This window comes from Maniola hyperantus, chromosome 22 (genome assembly GCF_902806685.2).
Source record: "Maniola hyperantus chromosome 22, iAphHyp1.2, whole genome shotgun sequence".
NCBI lineage: Eukaryota > Metazoa > Arthropoda > Insecta > Lepidoptera > Nymphalidae > Maniola > Maniola hyperantus.
Window position 1 is genome coordinate 7,913,573 of NC_048557.2, and position 13,861 is coordinate 7,927,433.

The following is a 13,861-nucleotide window of genomic DNA, read 5'->3' on the forward strand; positions in this document are numbered from 1 at the left end:
TCTGCTAGCTTTTCACGGTCTAACAGTTTGACCAATTTTGATGAAATTTGGTACAGAGGTAGCTTATACCTATTCCGAGGAAGGACATAGTCTACTTTTTGTCCCGGAAAATCAAACAGTTCCCACAGGATTTTTAAAAACCCAAATCCACGCAGACGAAGTCGCGGGCATCAGCTAGTCAGTACCCTTATCAGTACCCTTCTTATTATAAATATGAAAGTGTGTTTATTAGTTGGTTTGTACTTCAATCACGTCGCAACGGATTGACGCGCTTTTTTGCATGGGTATAGATAAAGACCTGGAGAGTGACATAGGGTACTTTTTATCCCGGAAAATCAAAGAGTTCCCACAGGATTTTTATAAAAACCTAATTCCACGCGGACGAAGTCGCAGGCATCAGCTAGTATAAAATAATACAAATATGGACCAGAGTTCCAGACCACTGCCTACCCATGAGCCCAGCCAGACCAACTTTGAACTCTATCCTCTAGGTGTTAGCTTTTCAATTTGCAAATCGATGCTTAACAAACTATTTTCATTACAGCTATAACAGCGTTTCGGGTAATATCATCTACACCGTTCCCCAAAGTTCGGTAACCACCAGCTTCGGAACTGTTTGTAGTACTTTGGTTTTTCCATCGACTCTTCGTTAAGGGCTTTACACACTGAACACACATTGTCATTATTGGACGGATCACGAAAAGAGTAGTACTGCTTCCACCCGAAGAATCTGCTATACTTCGTGTAGGAGTTCATGAGGTGGGCAATGGTTGCTGCCAGCTCGGTGGGTGTGGTGTCTCGTGCGTTGAGGTACGATCCCGGTGGAAGGAACCTGTGGGATGGAAACCAGATATTAAAAACAGAATATTTATAGTGCTGTAGAAGGTATGACCTAGTGTGTCAGCGTATATCATTCAATTTCTTTTAGTCTATCATATCATTTAGTATATATACATAGTTCGACGTGATAGTGCGTGTGGGAGGAGGGTGTGTTGTATGTCTAGCAAATACCGCTAAAGTTAAAAGAGACAATTTAATCTAGATCTTTGAAGTCAATATTTCATCACAGCGGTGAACTTATAACTAAAGTTTAGTGTGTCGTGTTGTGCAAAGTGTAACTACCGATTTACCAGCTATTATTCATCATCGACACCTCATCTTCTTTCCACGTGGAAATACATCAAGATCTTGGTCATGCATGCGGCTTAGAAGACTCAGCATTCTGATAACAATACGTAAGTACCCGTATGTTGTGTTTGAGCCAACTAATGCGAGTAGAACCTTTAGTCTTTTAAAACGACGGAATTATCGCTAACAAGGCCAGGATTCCGAACACAGACGTGACGACACAGGATCCCAGGATTACGACTAGATCCGTGCCGCCACAGTGGGTGTTGTGTATGGTGTACTAAGGTTTAGAGGAAGTTTATTAAACTTTGAACTGCTGATACATTGCAGTCGTTCCTTTACTTAGAGAGCATATTAAATCGTCAGTCCCTGTTCTTAGCACTACAATGAAACATCAAACATCTAATGACAGTCATTAACCATAAGTGACTAAGTGATTAGCTATCTATAAAATAATTAAACCTGTTGTCCGTAACTAGTCGCGGAGGTCAGGTAACAACTGATCAAAGAAGAAACTGGAAACCTTTCAATTATATGGATTTAAGGTCTCCAGTAGTAAGGACCTCAATATTATAAACGCTATATGACGAACAAGCCGAGTCATATTTCGGATTATCTTTAAACTATTTGGAGGAAACATAACGCAGTATATAAACCTTTTTGGAGAAACTGACTGACTGACTGACATAGGAATCAAGGTACAGCTCAAACCGCTGTGGAAATTTGAAGTTATGTATGGAGGGTCTTTAATGGAAACATCTACTTAATGAGATTTCAGAAAGGGTTTTCAGAAATTGTACCCTAGCGAAACCAGACGGCACTATATTTTTTTCAGTTTTGTTTAGTTGTTTAATAAACACTTACTTTTTTCTAAAAAGAGGTTTTTTACATACCTAGAATAATCGGCACCGCCAAAAACTATCGGCACGACATCATGTTGCAGCGCCGTTATAAGCTTCTCCGTTACATAATCATCCGAAAAAGAATTCTCGAACGAGAGGTAGAAGAAATAATCTTTATCCAAAATTGTACTACAATTTTTCTGTTTTCTTGGACACGTCAGTGGCCCACATTTACCGTAAATATCTACATTTAAATTGTACCGAACTAAAGCTTGCTGTAATTTCTTTACATATTCCTGACGGTTATTTCTGCTTTTACAATTCGAAACAAACCAAGCAACTGCTTTGGTTTTATTCCTCAGTCTCAACGCTAAATTTTCATCAACTACAGCACCACCTTCAATCCAGTCCATTTCAGCTCTAGGGCCTATAACTTCTCCGTAAATGTCTTTGATTTGTATATACGGAATGGGTATATCAGAATCGAGTCTATATGTAGCTGTTGCATTAAAAAAATCATCGTACATCGCGCTGCAAACGGGTATATTTTCAGCTGACTCCATGTTGAAATAAATATACTTTTGACGCGATGAGCGATTCTGCGGAAGATCTGCTTTCGTCAAAGGATTTATATTCCGTCCATTAAAAAATATGTAATCGAATTTTGATACGTCTCCATTGAAATAGTCTCTATCAGTCGTAACATAGCAGTTTATCACAGAACAGTTTTTGTCGATGAATGCTTTCTGGCCTTTTCCAAAGTAGTAGAACGGTGCAAAATCATACTCAGTCCAGAGGAGGATGTGTTTGACATTGCTTGGTAACTTATCTGTCCTTCTGTATACTTCTGCATATCTGTAATCACGAGCGACATTTTTTATAACTTCGTGTATCAAGCTTTCGTTGACGAATATTGTCTTTTGGCTATCTACTAACTGGATCCAAATCACGGAGAGCGTCAGGCTGATACACGTAATGAGGAGAAGGAATCGAATCGTTTGCATCTGTCTCAAATACGATTCGATGCGTCTACGCATCTGAATGCATCGAGGCATCGTTGTCGCCACATGATCGGACTACTCAGACGCATATGAGGTGCATTGATCATTTGAATAAGATATTCGAACGAAGGTCATCCCACCTGCAACAACAAAATGAAATCATCGTACAATGCTCAATATGCATATATTATACATGTCTGCTAGAAATTAGAATGCGTAAAAAATATTATTTTTGTTGATAAATGTGTTTGAGGTACGGAACCCTAAAAACTAATTATAATGATATTAGCAAGTCATTTTACGTTACCTATTCACTTCTTATGTTAGTCATGTTACCATGGCTCATATTTTTAACCGACTTCCAAAAAAGAGGTGGTTCTCAATTCGGCCCGTTTTTAGGGTTCCGTTTCCAAATGGCAAAAAACGGAACCCTTATAGATTCGTCATGTCTGTCTGTCTGTCCGTCTGTATGTCACAGCCACTTTTCTCCGAAAATAGAAGAGCTATACTGTTGAATCTTGGTAAGTAGATGTATTCTGTAAACCGCATTAAGATTTTTACACAAAAATAGAAAAAAAAAACAATAAATTTTGGGGTTCCCCATACTTAGAACTGAAACTCAAAATTTTTTTTTTCATCACACCCATATGTGTGTGTGTATATCGATAGGTCTTTAAAAATGATATTGAAGTTTCCAAAATCATTTTTTTAAACAGAATAGTTTGCGCGAGAGACACTTCCAAAGTGGTAAAATGTCCCCCCCTGTAACTTCTAAAATAAGAGAATGATAAAACTAAAAAAAATATATTACCATGCAAATTTTCAACGAAAATTGGTTTGAACGAGATCTAGTAAGTAGTTTTTGATTTATCGTGCAAAATGTCGATAAAATACGATTATTTGTACTACGGAACCCTCAGTGCGCGAGTCTGATTCGCACTTGGCCGGTTTTTTTTGTTAAATGAACGCTTAAATCGAACTGTTTCTTATCTGTACCTACCTAGGGTAAAACACCCAGTAGTCAGCCTTTTAGTGAGTGATTAAATTTTGTTTATTAGTATTTTAAATATTAAACACTATGCATAAAAACAACCACTTGTTTGTGAAAGATTATTTATTATATTAACTAAAAAAATTAACAAAATATTATACTATTGTTAGACTTATAGAAAAAATTAACAATAATCATATTATGGCACTTTTTCCCAGTGCTCAGCCTCATTTTTCCACAAGTCAGCCATGGCTTACCCTAAAGTCAGCCTCTCACTTACTTTACATATTTGGCATAGAAATTTCTTATTATATGTATTTTTATACATATCCCCAGCGAATTCAGTGCATTTTAAATGGTATGGTACTATTTAAAATGCACTTATCACTGGGCACTTATCACTTATCGCAGGGCAATTATCACATCGGTTGGTTGGTTGGTTGATTTCGGTATCGCTAGTCAATTCCTCTTCAAAATTATAACATCCTATTCTGTTTAAAGTACATAATATCTTATTTTTCTTCCTCTTTTTACTTTTGTTAGAACTCAACTGCTTTTCCGCTTTCCTTTTTTGTAATTCTTCTTTCTTTTTCGTCTCTCTTTTTTTTCATTACGATTTTTATTTAATATTTCGTTCCCTTTCAGTTCTTTCATTTCTTCTTTTTGTCTTTCAAATTGTCTCCACTCTTTAGAAGAAATAGCTCCTATTCATGACATGATGGAACTCTAAAACAAGTGATTTTCAGTCTAAAATAACTGTACATAAATTAAACTCTACTTCAAAAGGCTTTAAGGTGCTATTTAGAGCAACAGGACTGACGGTTGGTTACTGGATTCATAAAGCCATTGGTCGGCCACTAACATACAATTACATTTGTACGCGGCTGACTACTGGTAAAATACACTTTTCGTCTTAGAAAAGTTAAGCTCAAAGTATTGAGCAAAATTGGAACTATTCGCTTCGTTAATATCAGCTAAATCTAAGATATTCCCCTAAAAACTAGTAGTCAGCCGCTTATGGCTGAGCACTGGATCTACAGTTAAAATTCGAAACCCAGTAGTCGGCCACCTTAATTACAACATATTAAACAAATAAAATGCATGTAATAGTTGATTTTATCGCAAAATAAACCTTTTATTGTAACACAAATAAATTATCCACCGCAAATAACAACATATAGACACAAAAACTTACCAAAAACTTTACGGGTTTCCTGAAGACAAAAAACAGTAACAATAGCGCGTCTAGTCATGTCTGTGACGGCGGTGCAAATGAACGAGCGTAGCTCGTCTCATTGATATGATATTGGTTTGTATGTCTGCGTATTAGCCAATAGAGAGACAAGGATTCGTTCAAACGTTATTTTAATGGTGTACACAAATTTTAACACTATTTATAGGGAAATAATGTCTGTTAAGGCTGACTACTGGTGCACGGCTGACTAGCGGGTGTTTTACCCTACCTACCTAAAGTTCGTTCGTCCGTTTAGAAATTCGGGTAAGTAGGTGATTCTATTTTCAACATTATAACATTCGATCGCGTCATCAACGACGAAGAAATACCTACTTGCCGTACAATCATACCAAAATAAAACTAAGCAATTAGGGTGCACGTACCTACATTGGCTTGACTACGTTTGTATTGGAAAAAAACTATTTAAGCCAAGGTATTTTCAAGTTCTTCAATAATCACCGTAAAATTCTTACTCTAATTATTTTGGTAGGGTCCTACCTAGTCCATCGAGAGATGGCGCCTAACTTGCTGAAAACGAGACGCTCAGCTGAACTACGATGTACGCTGGGGATAGGCAATGTGCATCGAGCCTAATCGGAAAATTTAATGTGAATTGTGAATAATAAGAGCAGTTTCGACGTTTCAATTTAAGAAGGCAGCGACGGATGAGTTGCCATATAATCTTAATCCATACTGATATTATAAATGCGAAAGTGTGTCTGTCTGTCTGCTAGCTTTTCACGGCCCAACCGTTCAACCGATTTTGATGAAATTTGGTACAGGTGGTGGCTTATATCCCGGGGAAGGACAAGGCTTCTTTTCATCCCGGAAAATTGATGAGTTCCCACGGGATTTTTATAAACCTAAATCCACGCGGACGAAGTCGCGGGCACCATCTAGTAATATTATAAATGCGAAAATATTATTGTTATTTCTAAAGACGGTCTCAAGTGGAAACACGCCAGCTAATATTGAATGCACTTATATCTACCTAAATAGCTAGTAAGCACCCATTAAGTACCTACAGGTCAATCATATTACCTATTACAGGCATTAGGAAAATGTGTTTATAATCGTCATTATCATTAGACAAGCTGATTAGGTGCTTAGAAAATGCTCTCTGATTCTACTAGAAGTGCTAAAAGGGTCCTAAAATAATTACATAACGCCTGCTTGTGCAAATGTGCAACTATAAATTGAAAGGAAAAAATACATTCAGTAAGCAAAAACACCGCACCTTTATGTTCCAAAACATCCAAGATTGAATTTAAATGCAATTTTCACTCTTTCACAATACATATACGGTTCACAATCCTTTGCAATACGTATAATCCGACCGGATTCAGATGCACACTATTGGAAAACACGTTAAACTGTCAATGTTAATGTACGCATGCGTACAAAAGTGAATACCTTCGTGTTTCGTCATTCCCGCACTCCGGAAAAGGAAAATTCGGTTTATTTGCAAGAAAACGCGTAAACTTTTGTATTTTCTCAATTAAAACGTTAATATTAGCACACGCGTTCGTCATTTAGACGCCTGTTCGTGGTTTGTTTTCTTTATAGAAGCTTGGTATCCCCTCCTTTCGACTGGAGCGGGGGCCGCCATGGCGCACGCTCGACAACTGGCGTTCTCAAGGTCAATGGAACATCTGGGGTGAATCACCTCTGTTTGTGTTAAGTTCGTCGGGAAATTAGGGCGCGCACAAACGGGAAATTTGGGGCCTTTTGGCGACAGACTTGTCACTACCCACCTGTACCCATGACAGGTTGAAATGGCAATCAAGGTATGCACACCCGCACAGCCCCCGCAATAATCCGGTTCGGGCGAGCACGGGTGACGTGCGGATGTGCCTCGTAACCCGATTGCCATTTCGACTTGTCGCGGACTATACATGCAATTGTTTGTTTGTTTTAGACCTGAAGAGTGACATAATATGCTACATTTATCCCAGAAAATCAAAGAGTTCCCATGGGATTTTAAAAACCTAAATCCAGGCGGACAAAGTTGCAGGCATCAGTTTGTATTATAATAATTTTATTTTCACCTGCCAGAATTACGACTACGGCGGACAATCTTACAAGAGACTAACAATAACTACACAGGAGAAAATTTATTGAGTAGATAGGTATAGTGCATGAAGAAATTTGTGCCCAAACACAGGTGCATTCTCATAGTCCACTGGGACGACAATCCGACACAACCAAAGAGAGTTCAGGCGCATCGCGTAGACGCAGAGACGCACTCTTCAAAGCAGGCGAGTCAGGCGACCATTCTGAATTATTCTGAGTAGCAAAGTTTGCTACTCAGAATTCAAAATGATCCGCAGTAGAATAAGCTACTCACTAGAACCACGAAGCAATTAATATAAGAAATACAACTAAAAATTGTTGTGTTGATTAAAAACCTGTTCGGAGCTGATTATACCTAGGTAGGTACCTAATAATTATCTATATATATAATATATAGTCCTGACTGACTGACTGACTGACTGACTGACATGGATATCAACGCACAGCCTAAACCGCTGGTCCTAGAGACATGAAATTTGGAGGATCTATTCTTTGTAAAGAGTAGGTATCCACTAAGAAAGGATTTTTCGAAATTCCACCCCTAAGTGGGTAAAATGGGGGATGGAAGTTTGTATGAAAGTCGGTCATTTTTCAAGTTATTTGCATGAAAATTGGTATTTGGGTTTTCGGTCACAAATGAAAAAATACGTGTTTCAGGATTTTTGGAAAATTTGCCCATAAGGGTGGTAAATAGGGGATGAAAGTTTGTATGGGAAAGTTTTAATTATTGATATTATAATTAACTTGAAATTTGGAAAGTAGGTTTTTTCATAATAATCATAATCATAATCATTTATTTATTTTGCTCAGATATGGTAGGTACATGTATATTATTTACATGGGGTCTTAAAAGTTAGGTTTCTTGAGGTTAGGTGTCATCTAAGAAACGACTATGAGAAAATCCCCCCCCTAAAGGGGTGAAATGGGGGTTGGAAGGTAATATGTGTTATTCGGTGCTGTTCAAAGTGCTGATGCTATAATGTTTGTTTCTGAAAAAAAAATGCCATTTGTTTCCTGTAGGCCACGCGGGCGAAGCCGCGGGCAGAAGCTAGTGTTAATATACGGTTAATGCCTGAACTAAAGAACATTTTTACTTAGATAATATTTATTTTGTGTGAATTAATTGGTCTGATAAATCTTACTTGCAGACAAATATTAATTTTTATTAAAAAACCGGTGCGGGCGAATGCGGGTGACGTGTAGGTGGGCGGGTGTCCCACCGCCTCATACCCCGATTGCCATCTCGACCTGTCGCGTACTATTTATATGAGCTGGCCGTGCCTTCAAAGTACATGAGAGTACAGGTAAGTACACCCTACAATAGGTTGCCTGTGAATCGCATTGCAATTTGCAACGCAAGCATTGCTTGTCCAGATTAATCGGATATTTTTTATTGGATAATACACATCGATGTTAGTACTTACTTAGTAGGTACAGCTACCTACTGCAATTTCGGTCTTTTTTTGATAATTTGAAAAGTCAATAAAATCAGATAAGAATTTCAATGTAAATTTTCGTCTTTAACGTCCAGTATATTTTAAGTGATTAAAAATCTAAATATATAAAAGGAAAAGGTGACTGACTGACTGACCGACTGACTGACTGACTGACTAACTGACTGACTGACCGACTGACTGACTGACTGATCTATCAACGCACAGCTCAAACTACTGGACGGATCGGGCTGAAATTCGGCATGCAGATAGCTATTATGACGTAGGCATCCGCTAAGAAAGGATTTTTGAAAATTCAACCCCTAAGGGTGTGAAATAGGGGTTTTAAAATTTGTGCAGTCCACGCGGACGAAGTCGCGAGCGTAAGCTAGTAATATTATAAATACGAAAGTATCTGTATGTCTGTCATTTTACCTTCTCACGGCTTATCCTCTTAACCGAGTTTAGATACTACAGAGACACTCGTAGCTTGCATTCTGAAACGGGCATAGACTACTTTGTATTCCGCAAAATTAAAGACGTACTTAAGTAATTAGGTACCTATTTGTTAAAATCCAAAACAAAATTAATACGCTACCAAAACGTGCGTGAATTTTTTGATATTTAAAAACTCGGAAAGTCAAACCGATTTTCAAAAATCCCACTCGAGCAACGCCAGGACTGCTCTGGTAGTAAAATATAGTATACTTATACCTATTTCACTTATTATTCAATAAACTATTTTTTTTTTCATAAAAACTGTCCTTACGTACGTACACTCTCCGCTGAAAAATACAGACTAAGCCATTATCATTATCACCCACACAGAGTCAACATGAGGCTATTATTTGTCCACGCTATTAAAAAAGCGGTCAAGCGCGATCGCTCCGACGAGAGGTATTCCGTATGTAATTTTTTTATTTAGATACAAGCTAGCCTAGTAGCTAGGTTCTTGACAGACCGACAGACAACAAAGTGATCCTATAAGGGTTCCGTTTTTCCTTTTGAGGTACGGAACCCTAAAAAATATCAGTTGGTACTAAGTACTAAGTAAGTACATAAGTAGATTATATTCTAAACTAACTGATACCCACAACTTCAGTTTGTCTAGTCTATTTTATAGTTAGTGTACTTATACCTTTAAAAATGTTCTAAAATGATCCACCAGGTGCCTTATTCACTTTTCCATTCACATTTTGCAAACAATCACTCGTATGAACATGTTTTTCTAAACAAACAAAAACACTAAGAACAAAAAACAATTTCATTCACTGCACCGAATCAATTTTGATATGGCACCATATCAACTGCTTATCCCCCTTATATTTATGCCTACGTTATAATATCCAAGGTTATCTACTAAAAAATATATATTTCACTAAGTGCATAGCTATGTCATTTGCAGTTCTCAGATTATGTAGTGATAAGGCAGGATGTTGTACCAGATTATGTGGTAAAAAAAAAGAATAAAGTGATTAGTCAGTAAGTACTAGAAAAAACATTTTTTTGTCGCGCGCGTTACCTGAGGAACCTGTAAAAAGAGGATTATTACATGCTGTTTGCTTAAATAAATAAATGTTTTTTTATTTGTATCAGAGGGACAAAGTATAAATTAAGAAAATTAAATAAGCAACAAACAGAGATCACAAAGTAATTTTTTTTCTTCTTCAAAGTGAGAAGACAAAAAAGCGATGCTTTGTTAGATAACTAAATCTGTAATAATACTGATGTTTCCAATTTTAAACTCAAAACTGAGTTTTAAACTCAAATGGTTTCGAAAAAGAAAACAGTCGAATTAAACTCTGTAAGAGCTAGCGCGCACCACGGTAAATTTTTTGTGCGTTTTTTCCCCACAAAATCTGTGAACTATAGAACTACATAAATCCGCTGCGCTTTAAATTCAAATTTACGGATTTTAAAACGCACCGCAACACACCGCACCGTGTGGTGAGCGCTAGCCCTAAATCAATCATTATTATTTGACTTCTGGCCAATCTCTAGATGCTTTCTCGGTAAGCGTTTGGAGAAGGATCTCTAAAATGTTGAAAGCGATGAAGTTTGATACGATAAACATGTGCCTGATTCTGATAATTATACGATACAGTACATTAGACGTAAATCAGACCTTTTTGATTGTATAAACATAGGTACCTACTTCATATAATATTATGATATTTATTCAGAATATACAAGTTAGCCCTTGACTGCAATCTCACCTGGTGTCAAGTGTTGATGCAGTCTAAGATGGAAGCGAGCTAACCTGGAAAGGGTAAGGCAGTTTTTATTAAACCCATGCCCCATTGGTTGCTACATGGCATTGTACCGGAACGCATGGACGACGGCCTGGTTCGGGCTTTGGTCCCAGGGACGTTACTTACCTACAGGTACCAGGTACGTTACAAGTAAATAACTTTAGGAGTTATATGCGTTTTAGAGCAATTAAATTATTAATGATTTAAAGCTTATTTCGTGGTTTAACAACACACGCGTAACGTGGTTAACAGCGAAAAGAACAAGAAAGAGGGTAGTTCGCTACTGCCCATAGCTCGAACTTCATCTCTCGTAACACCGCAGTCCCGTCGGGACCACGACCCGTGCAATTGGGTTGAAATATCGACAATAAAAACATAAAATTAATCGTGGTATGTATCCGTTATCTACATTAAAATTAAATTATTATTTACCAATTGCTGCGGTAAAGGAAAACTTCGTGACGAAACCCACATGAAGATTTTATGCACAGTTTACGTTAACTTTAAAAATTACACTAAAATCTCAGATAAGTAATATGTATCTAGCAGGGCCCTCTTTCCCACTGGGCACAATGGGCACTTGCCCAGGGCCCACGATCGATTGGGGCCCACTAGTCCCTGCCAGATCACTAAACTATAACAGACCAATCAAAAAATCCATCAAACAAAGGACCGTAGAGATTGTTAAATAGTCAAGACTGACTTACCCGTATATCCGATCTTTATTGTTTTTACTGATAACGCAAATGATAGAATATTTCATTCTCTTCACACTTTAAAAAAAATCTCGACAATAAAAACGTCTAAAAAGTAAAAAATGGTATATACCTATAATCGGTCGGATTGGTCCTTTACGTTTAATATAAATAGTAAAGTTTTTACTATCCAAGCGCTCGTCGCCTCTGGGGACCCCTAAAGATAACAGAACTATAATTTCTACAATAGATTACTTTTATAGTTTTTAGTGCAACATTTCTGACATTTTTCTATATATCGTAATACAAAATTCCTGACATTTATCTTTTCTTTTTTTGTAAATAGTGTCATAAATTTTGCGCTCGCTTCGCTCGCGCTTTTCGTTCACTATGATTAAAACTCCCTTCCGAGATGCAAACTATCACTGAGTAGTACCTACATTTGGCCGTGAAAAAGTACCTTAGAAGATGATAGACAGACACACTTTCGCGTTTATAACATTAATACTTATATGTTTTTTTTTGTAAATAATGAAAATCCCAAGCTCGCTTCGCTCGCACTTTTTCGATTTAAGTTTTAAAAATCCCGTGGAAACATGGCCGTAGCCAGGTGTGGGGTTTTGGGGGCTCAAAACCTCTCCGAAATCCCAGACAAAAGGAAAATATTTTTGAAATGGCCAATAGACTAGTTCTAGGGTTTACTATTTTTTTGTTTATATATCAATAATTTTGGCACTCGCTTGGCTCGCGCTTTTGTTTTCAAGAGTTCTTTGATTTTATGGAATAAAAAGTCTATGCATGTTTCCGGTATGCAAGCTTTCTCTGTATAGTACCTGGTTAAAAAGATAGACCGTGAAATGGTAACAGATAGGTAGATAGACACGCTTTCGCATAATATTAGTAGCTACCTAAAGATTTTTTCGTAAATATATGAAAAAATTTGCGCTCGCTTCGCTCGCACTTTTGCTTTATGTTGGTTGATGCCCGCAACTTCATCCACATGGATTTAATTTTTAAAAATCCCATGAGAACTCTTTAATTTTCCGGGATAAAAAGCCGTTTCCGAGTGTAAACTATCTCTGAATAGTACCAAATTTTGATTTAGAATATGGATGGATGATATTAATATTATAAATGCGAATGATTATGTCTAGAACGTGACTTATCTGCTTTCTTTGCCTATTCTAAGAAATAGTACCTACTCTGTCAAGATCATAGGGGCCCATTATTCTAATCTGCCCAGGGCCTCCAATAGGTTAAAGACGGCTCTGGTATCGAGACTAGAGTTTAGACCGTTGTCTGTGGGCTAATGCATTGGAATTTTCTAAGTAAACAGGGTCAGGTCTGTAGTCAGGTCTTATCGCGTAGGTACCTACTAATTAATGACCGATTAAATAGAATGATCAAATTAATCCTAAGCTGACGACACTAATTAGAAACCTTAAGTCATACGAACTGCTTATAGTGTGGGGGGGGGGGTTACTTTAATTTTTGTAATGAACTGGTAATGGTTGAACTAATAGCCAGTTCGCACTCTTTACAGAGTGCGACAAGGCTCTTTTGGCGATTGGTCAAAATCGGAACTAACGCCGCCATCTTGTGAAGTGTCACGCTGTCCCCTTATATATGCGGGATTGCCATTTGCTATCTCGACCTGTCGCGTACTATAGCTGATGCCTACTTTAAAGATAAGAACGATATTTTGAATATGGAATAAATATATCTACTGAAAGTCATTGACAACGCTAATAATAACCATTAGGGTGACAGTGTATTCGCGGCCTATCGTGACTATTATGTAGATTGTGCCTAAACTTAGCCTGTGGTCAACAAATTGTACAAAAAATTTGTATGTAGAAATTGTATACAAGAACTGTCTTAAATTAAAACACAATAGGTAAACTCCGCTGAAGAACACGTTCGTTCAAGAACTACAAAGATTAGATACTACCTACAACCTGCATATAGGTACCTACTTTGTTAAGCTAACGACAGAGGAATGTGCATTGCTCAGACAAGCCGGAAAAGCGCTTACGAGCACGAAGAAATCAACATTGTAATCTTTTGTTTTTGTGGAAATAAATTATAAATCTAAATATATAAAAGAAAAAGGTGACTGACTGACTGACTGACTGACTGACTGACTGACTGACTGACTGACTGATCTATCAACGCACAGCTCAAACTACTGGACGGATCGAGCTGAAATTTG

The 13,861-nt window shown here is 37.4% G+C and overlaps 1 protein-coding gene across 8 annotated transcripts; it reads right to left on the reverse strand.

Annotated features, from left to right (window-relative positions):
- Positions 1 to 285: 285 nt before the first annotated feature.
- LOC117992865 (alpha-(1,3)-fucosyltransferase C-like) lies at positions 286 to 9,487 on the reverse strand. Of its 8 annotated transcripts, none has more exons than XM_069506259.1 (4): positions 9,417 to 9,476; positions 9,138 to 9,199; positions 2,022 to 3,111; positions 286 to 832 (listed from the first exon to the last, which is right to left on the reverse strand). In XM_069506259.1, the coding sequence occupies exons 3-4, from the start codon at positions 3,023 to 3,025 to the stop codon at positions 568 to 570; spliced, it is 1,269 nt and encodes a 422-aa protein (XP_069362360.1). In that variant the 5' UTR covers positions 3,026 to 3,111; positions 9,138 to 9,199; positions 9,417 to 9,476; the 3' UTR covers positions 286 to 567. The 8 variants fall into 8 exon arrangements, with proteins under 8 accessions (XP_069362360.1, XP_069362359.1, XP_069362364.1 ...); XM_069506258.1 differs by having other exon boundaries at positions 9,301 to 9,432; XM_069506263.1 differs by lacking the exons at positions 9,138 to 9,199; positions 9,417 to 9,476 and adding an exon at positions 6,434 to 6,961 and having other exon boundaries at positions 2,022 to 2,825; positions 2,907 to 3,111.
- Between the last annotated feature and the right edge of the window lie 4,374 nt (positions 9,488 to 13,861).

Bases quoted from the DNA above. Each gene is read 5' to 3' on its own strand.
- LOC117992865 (XM_034980573.2), bottom strand. From the start codon at position 3,025: ATGCCTCGATGCATTCAGATGCGTAGACGCATCGAATCGTATTTGAGA. The intron at 833-2,021 runs GTATGTAAAAAA...TCCATCCCACAG, and splicing joins GGCGGTGCCGATTATTCTAG to GTTCCTTCCACCGGGATCGT.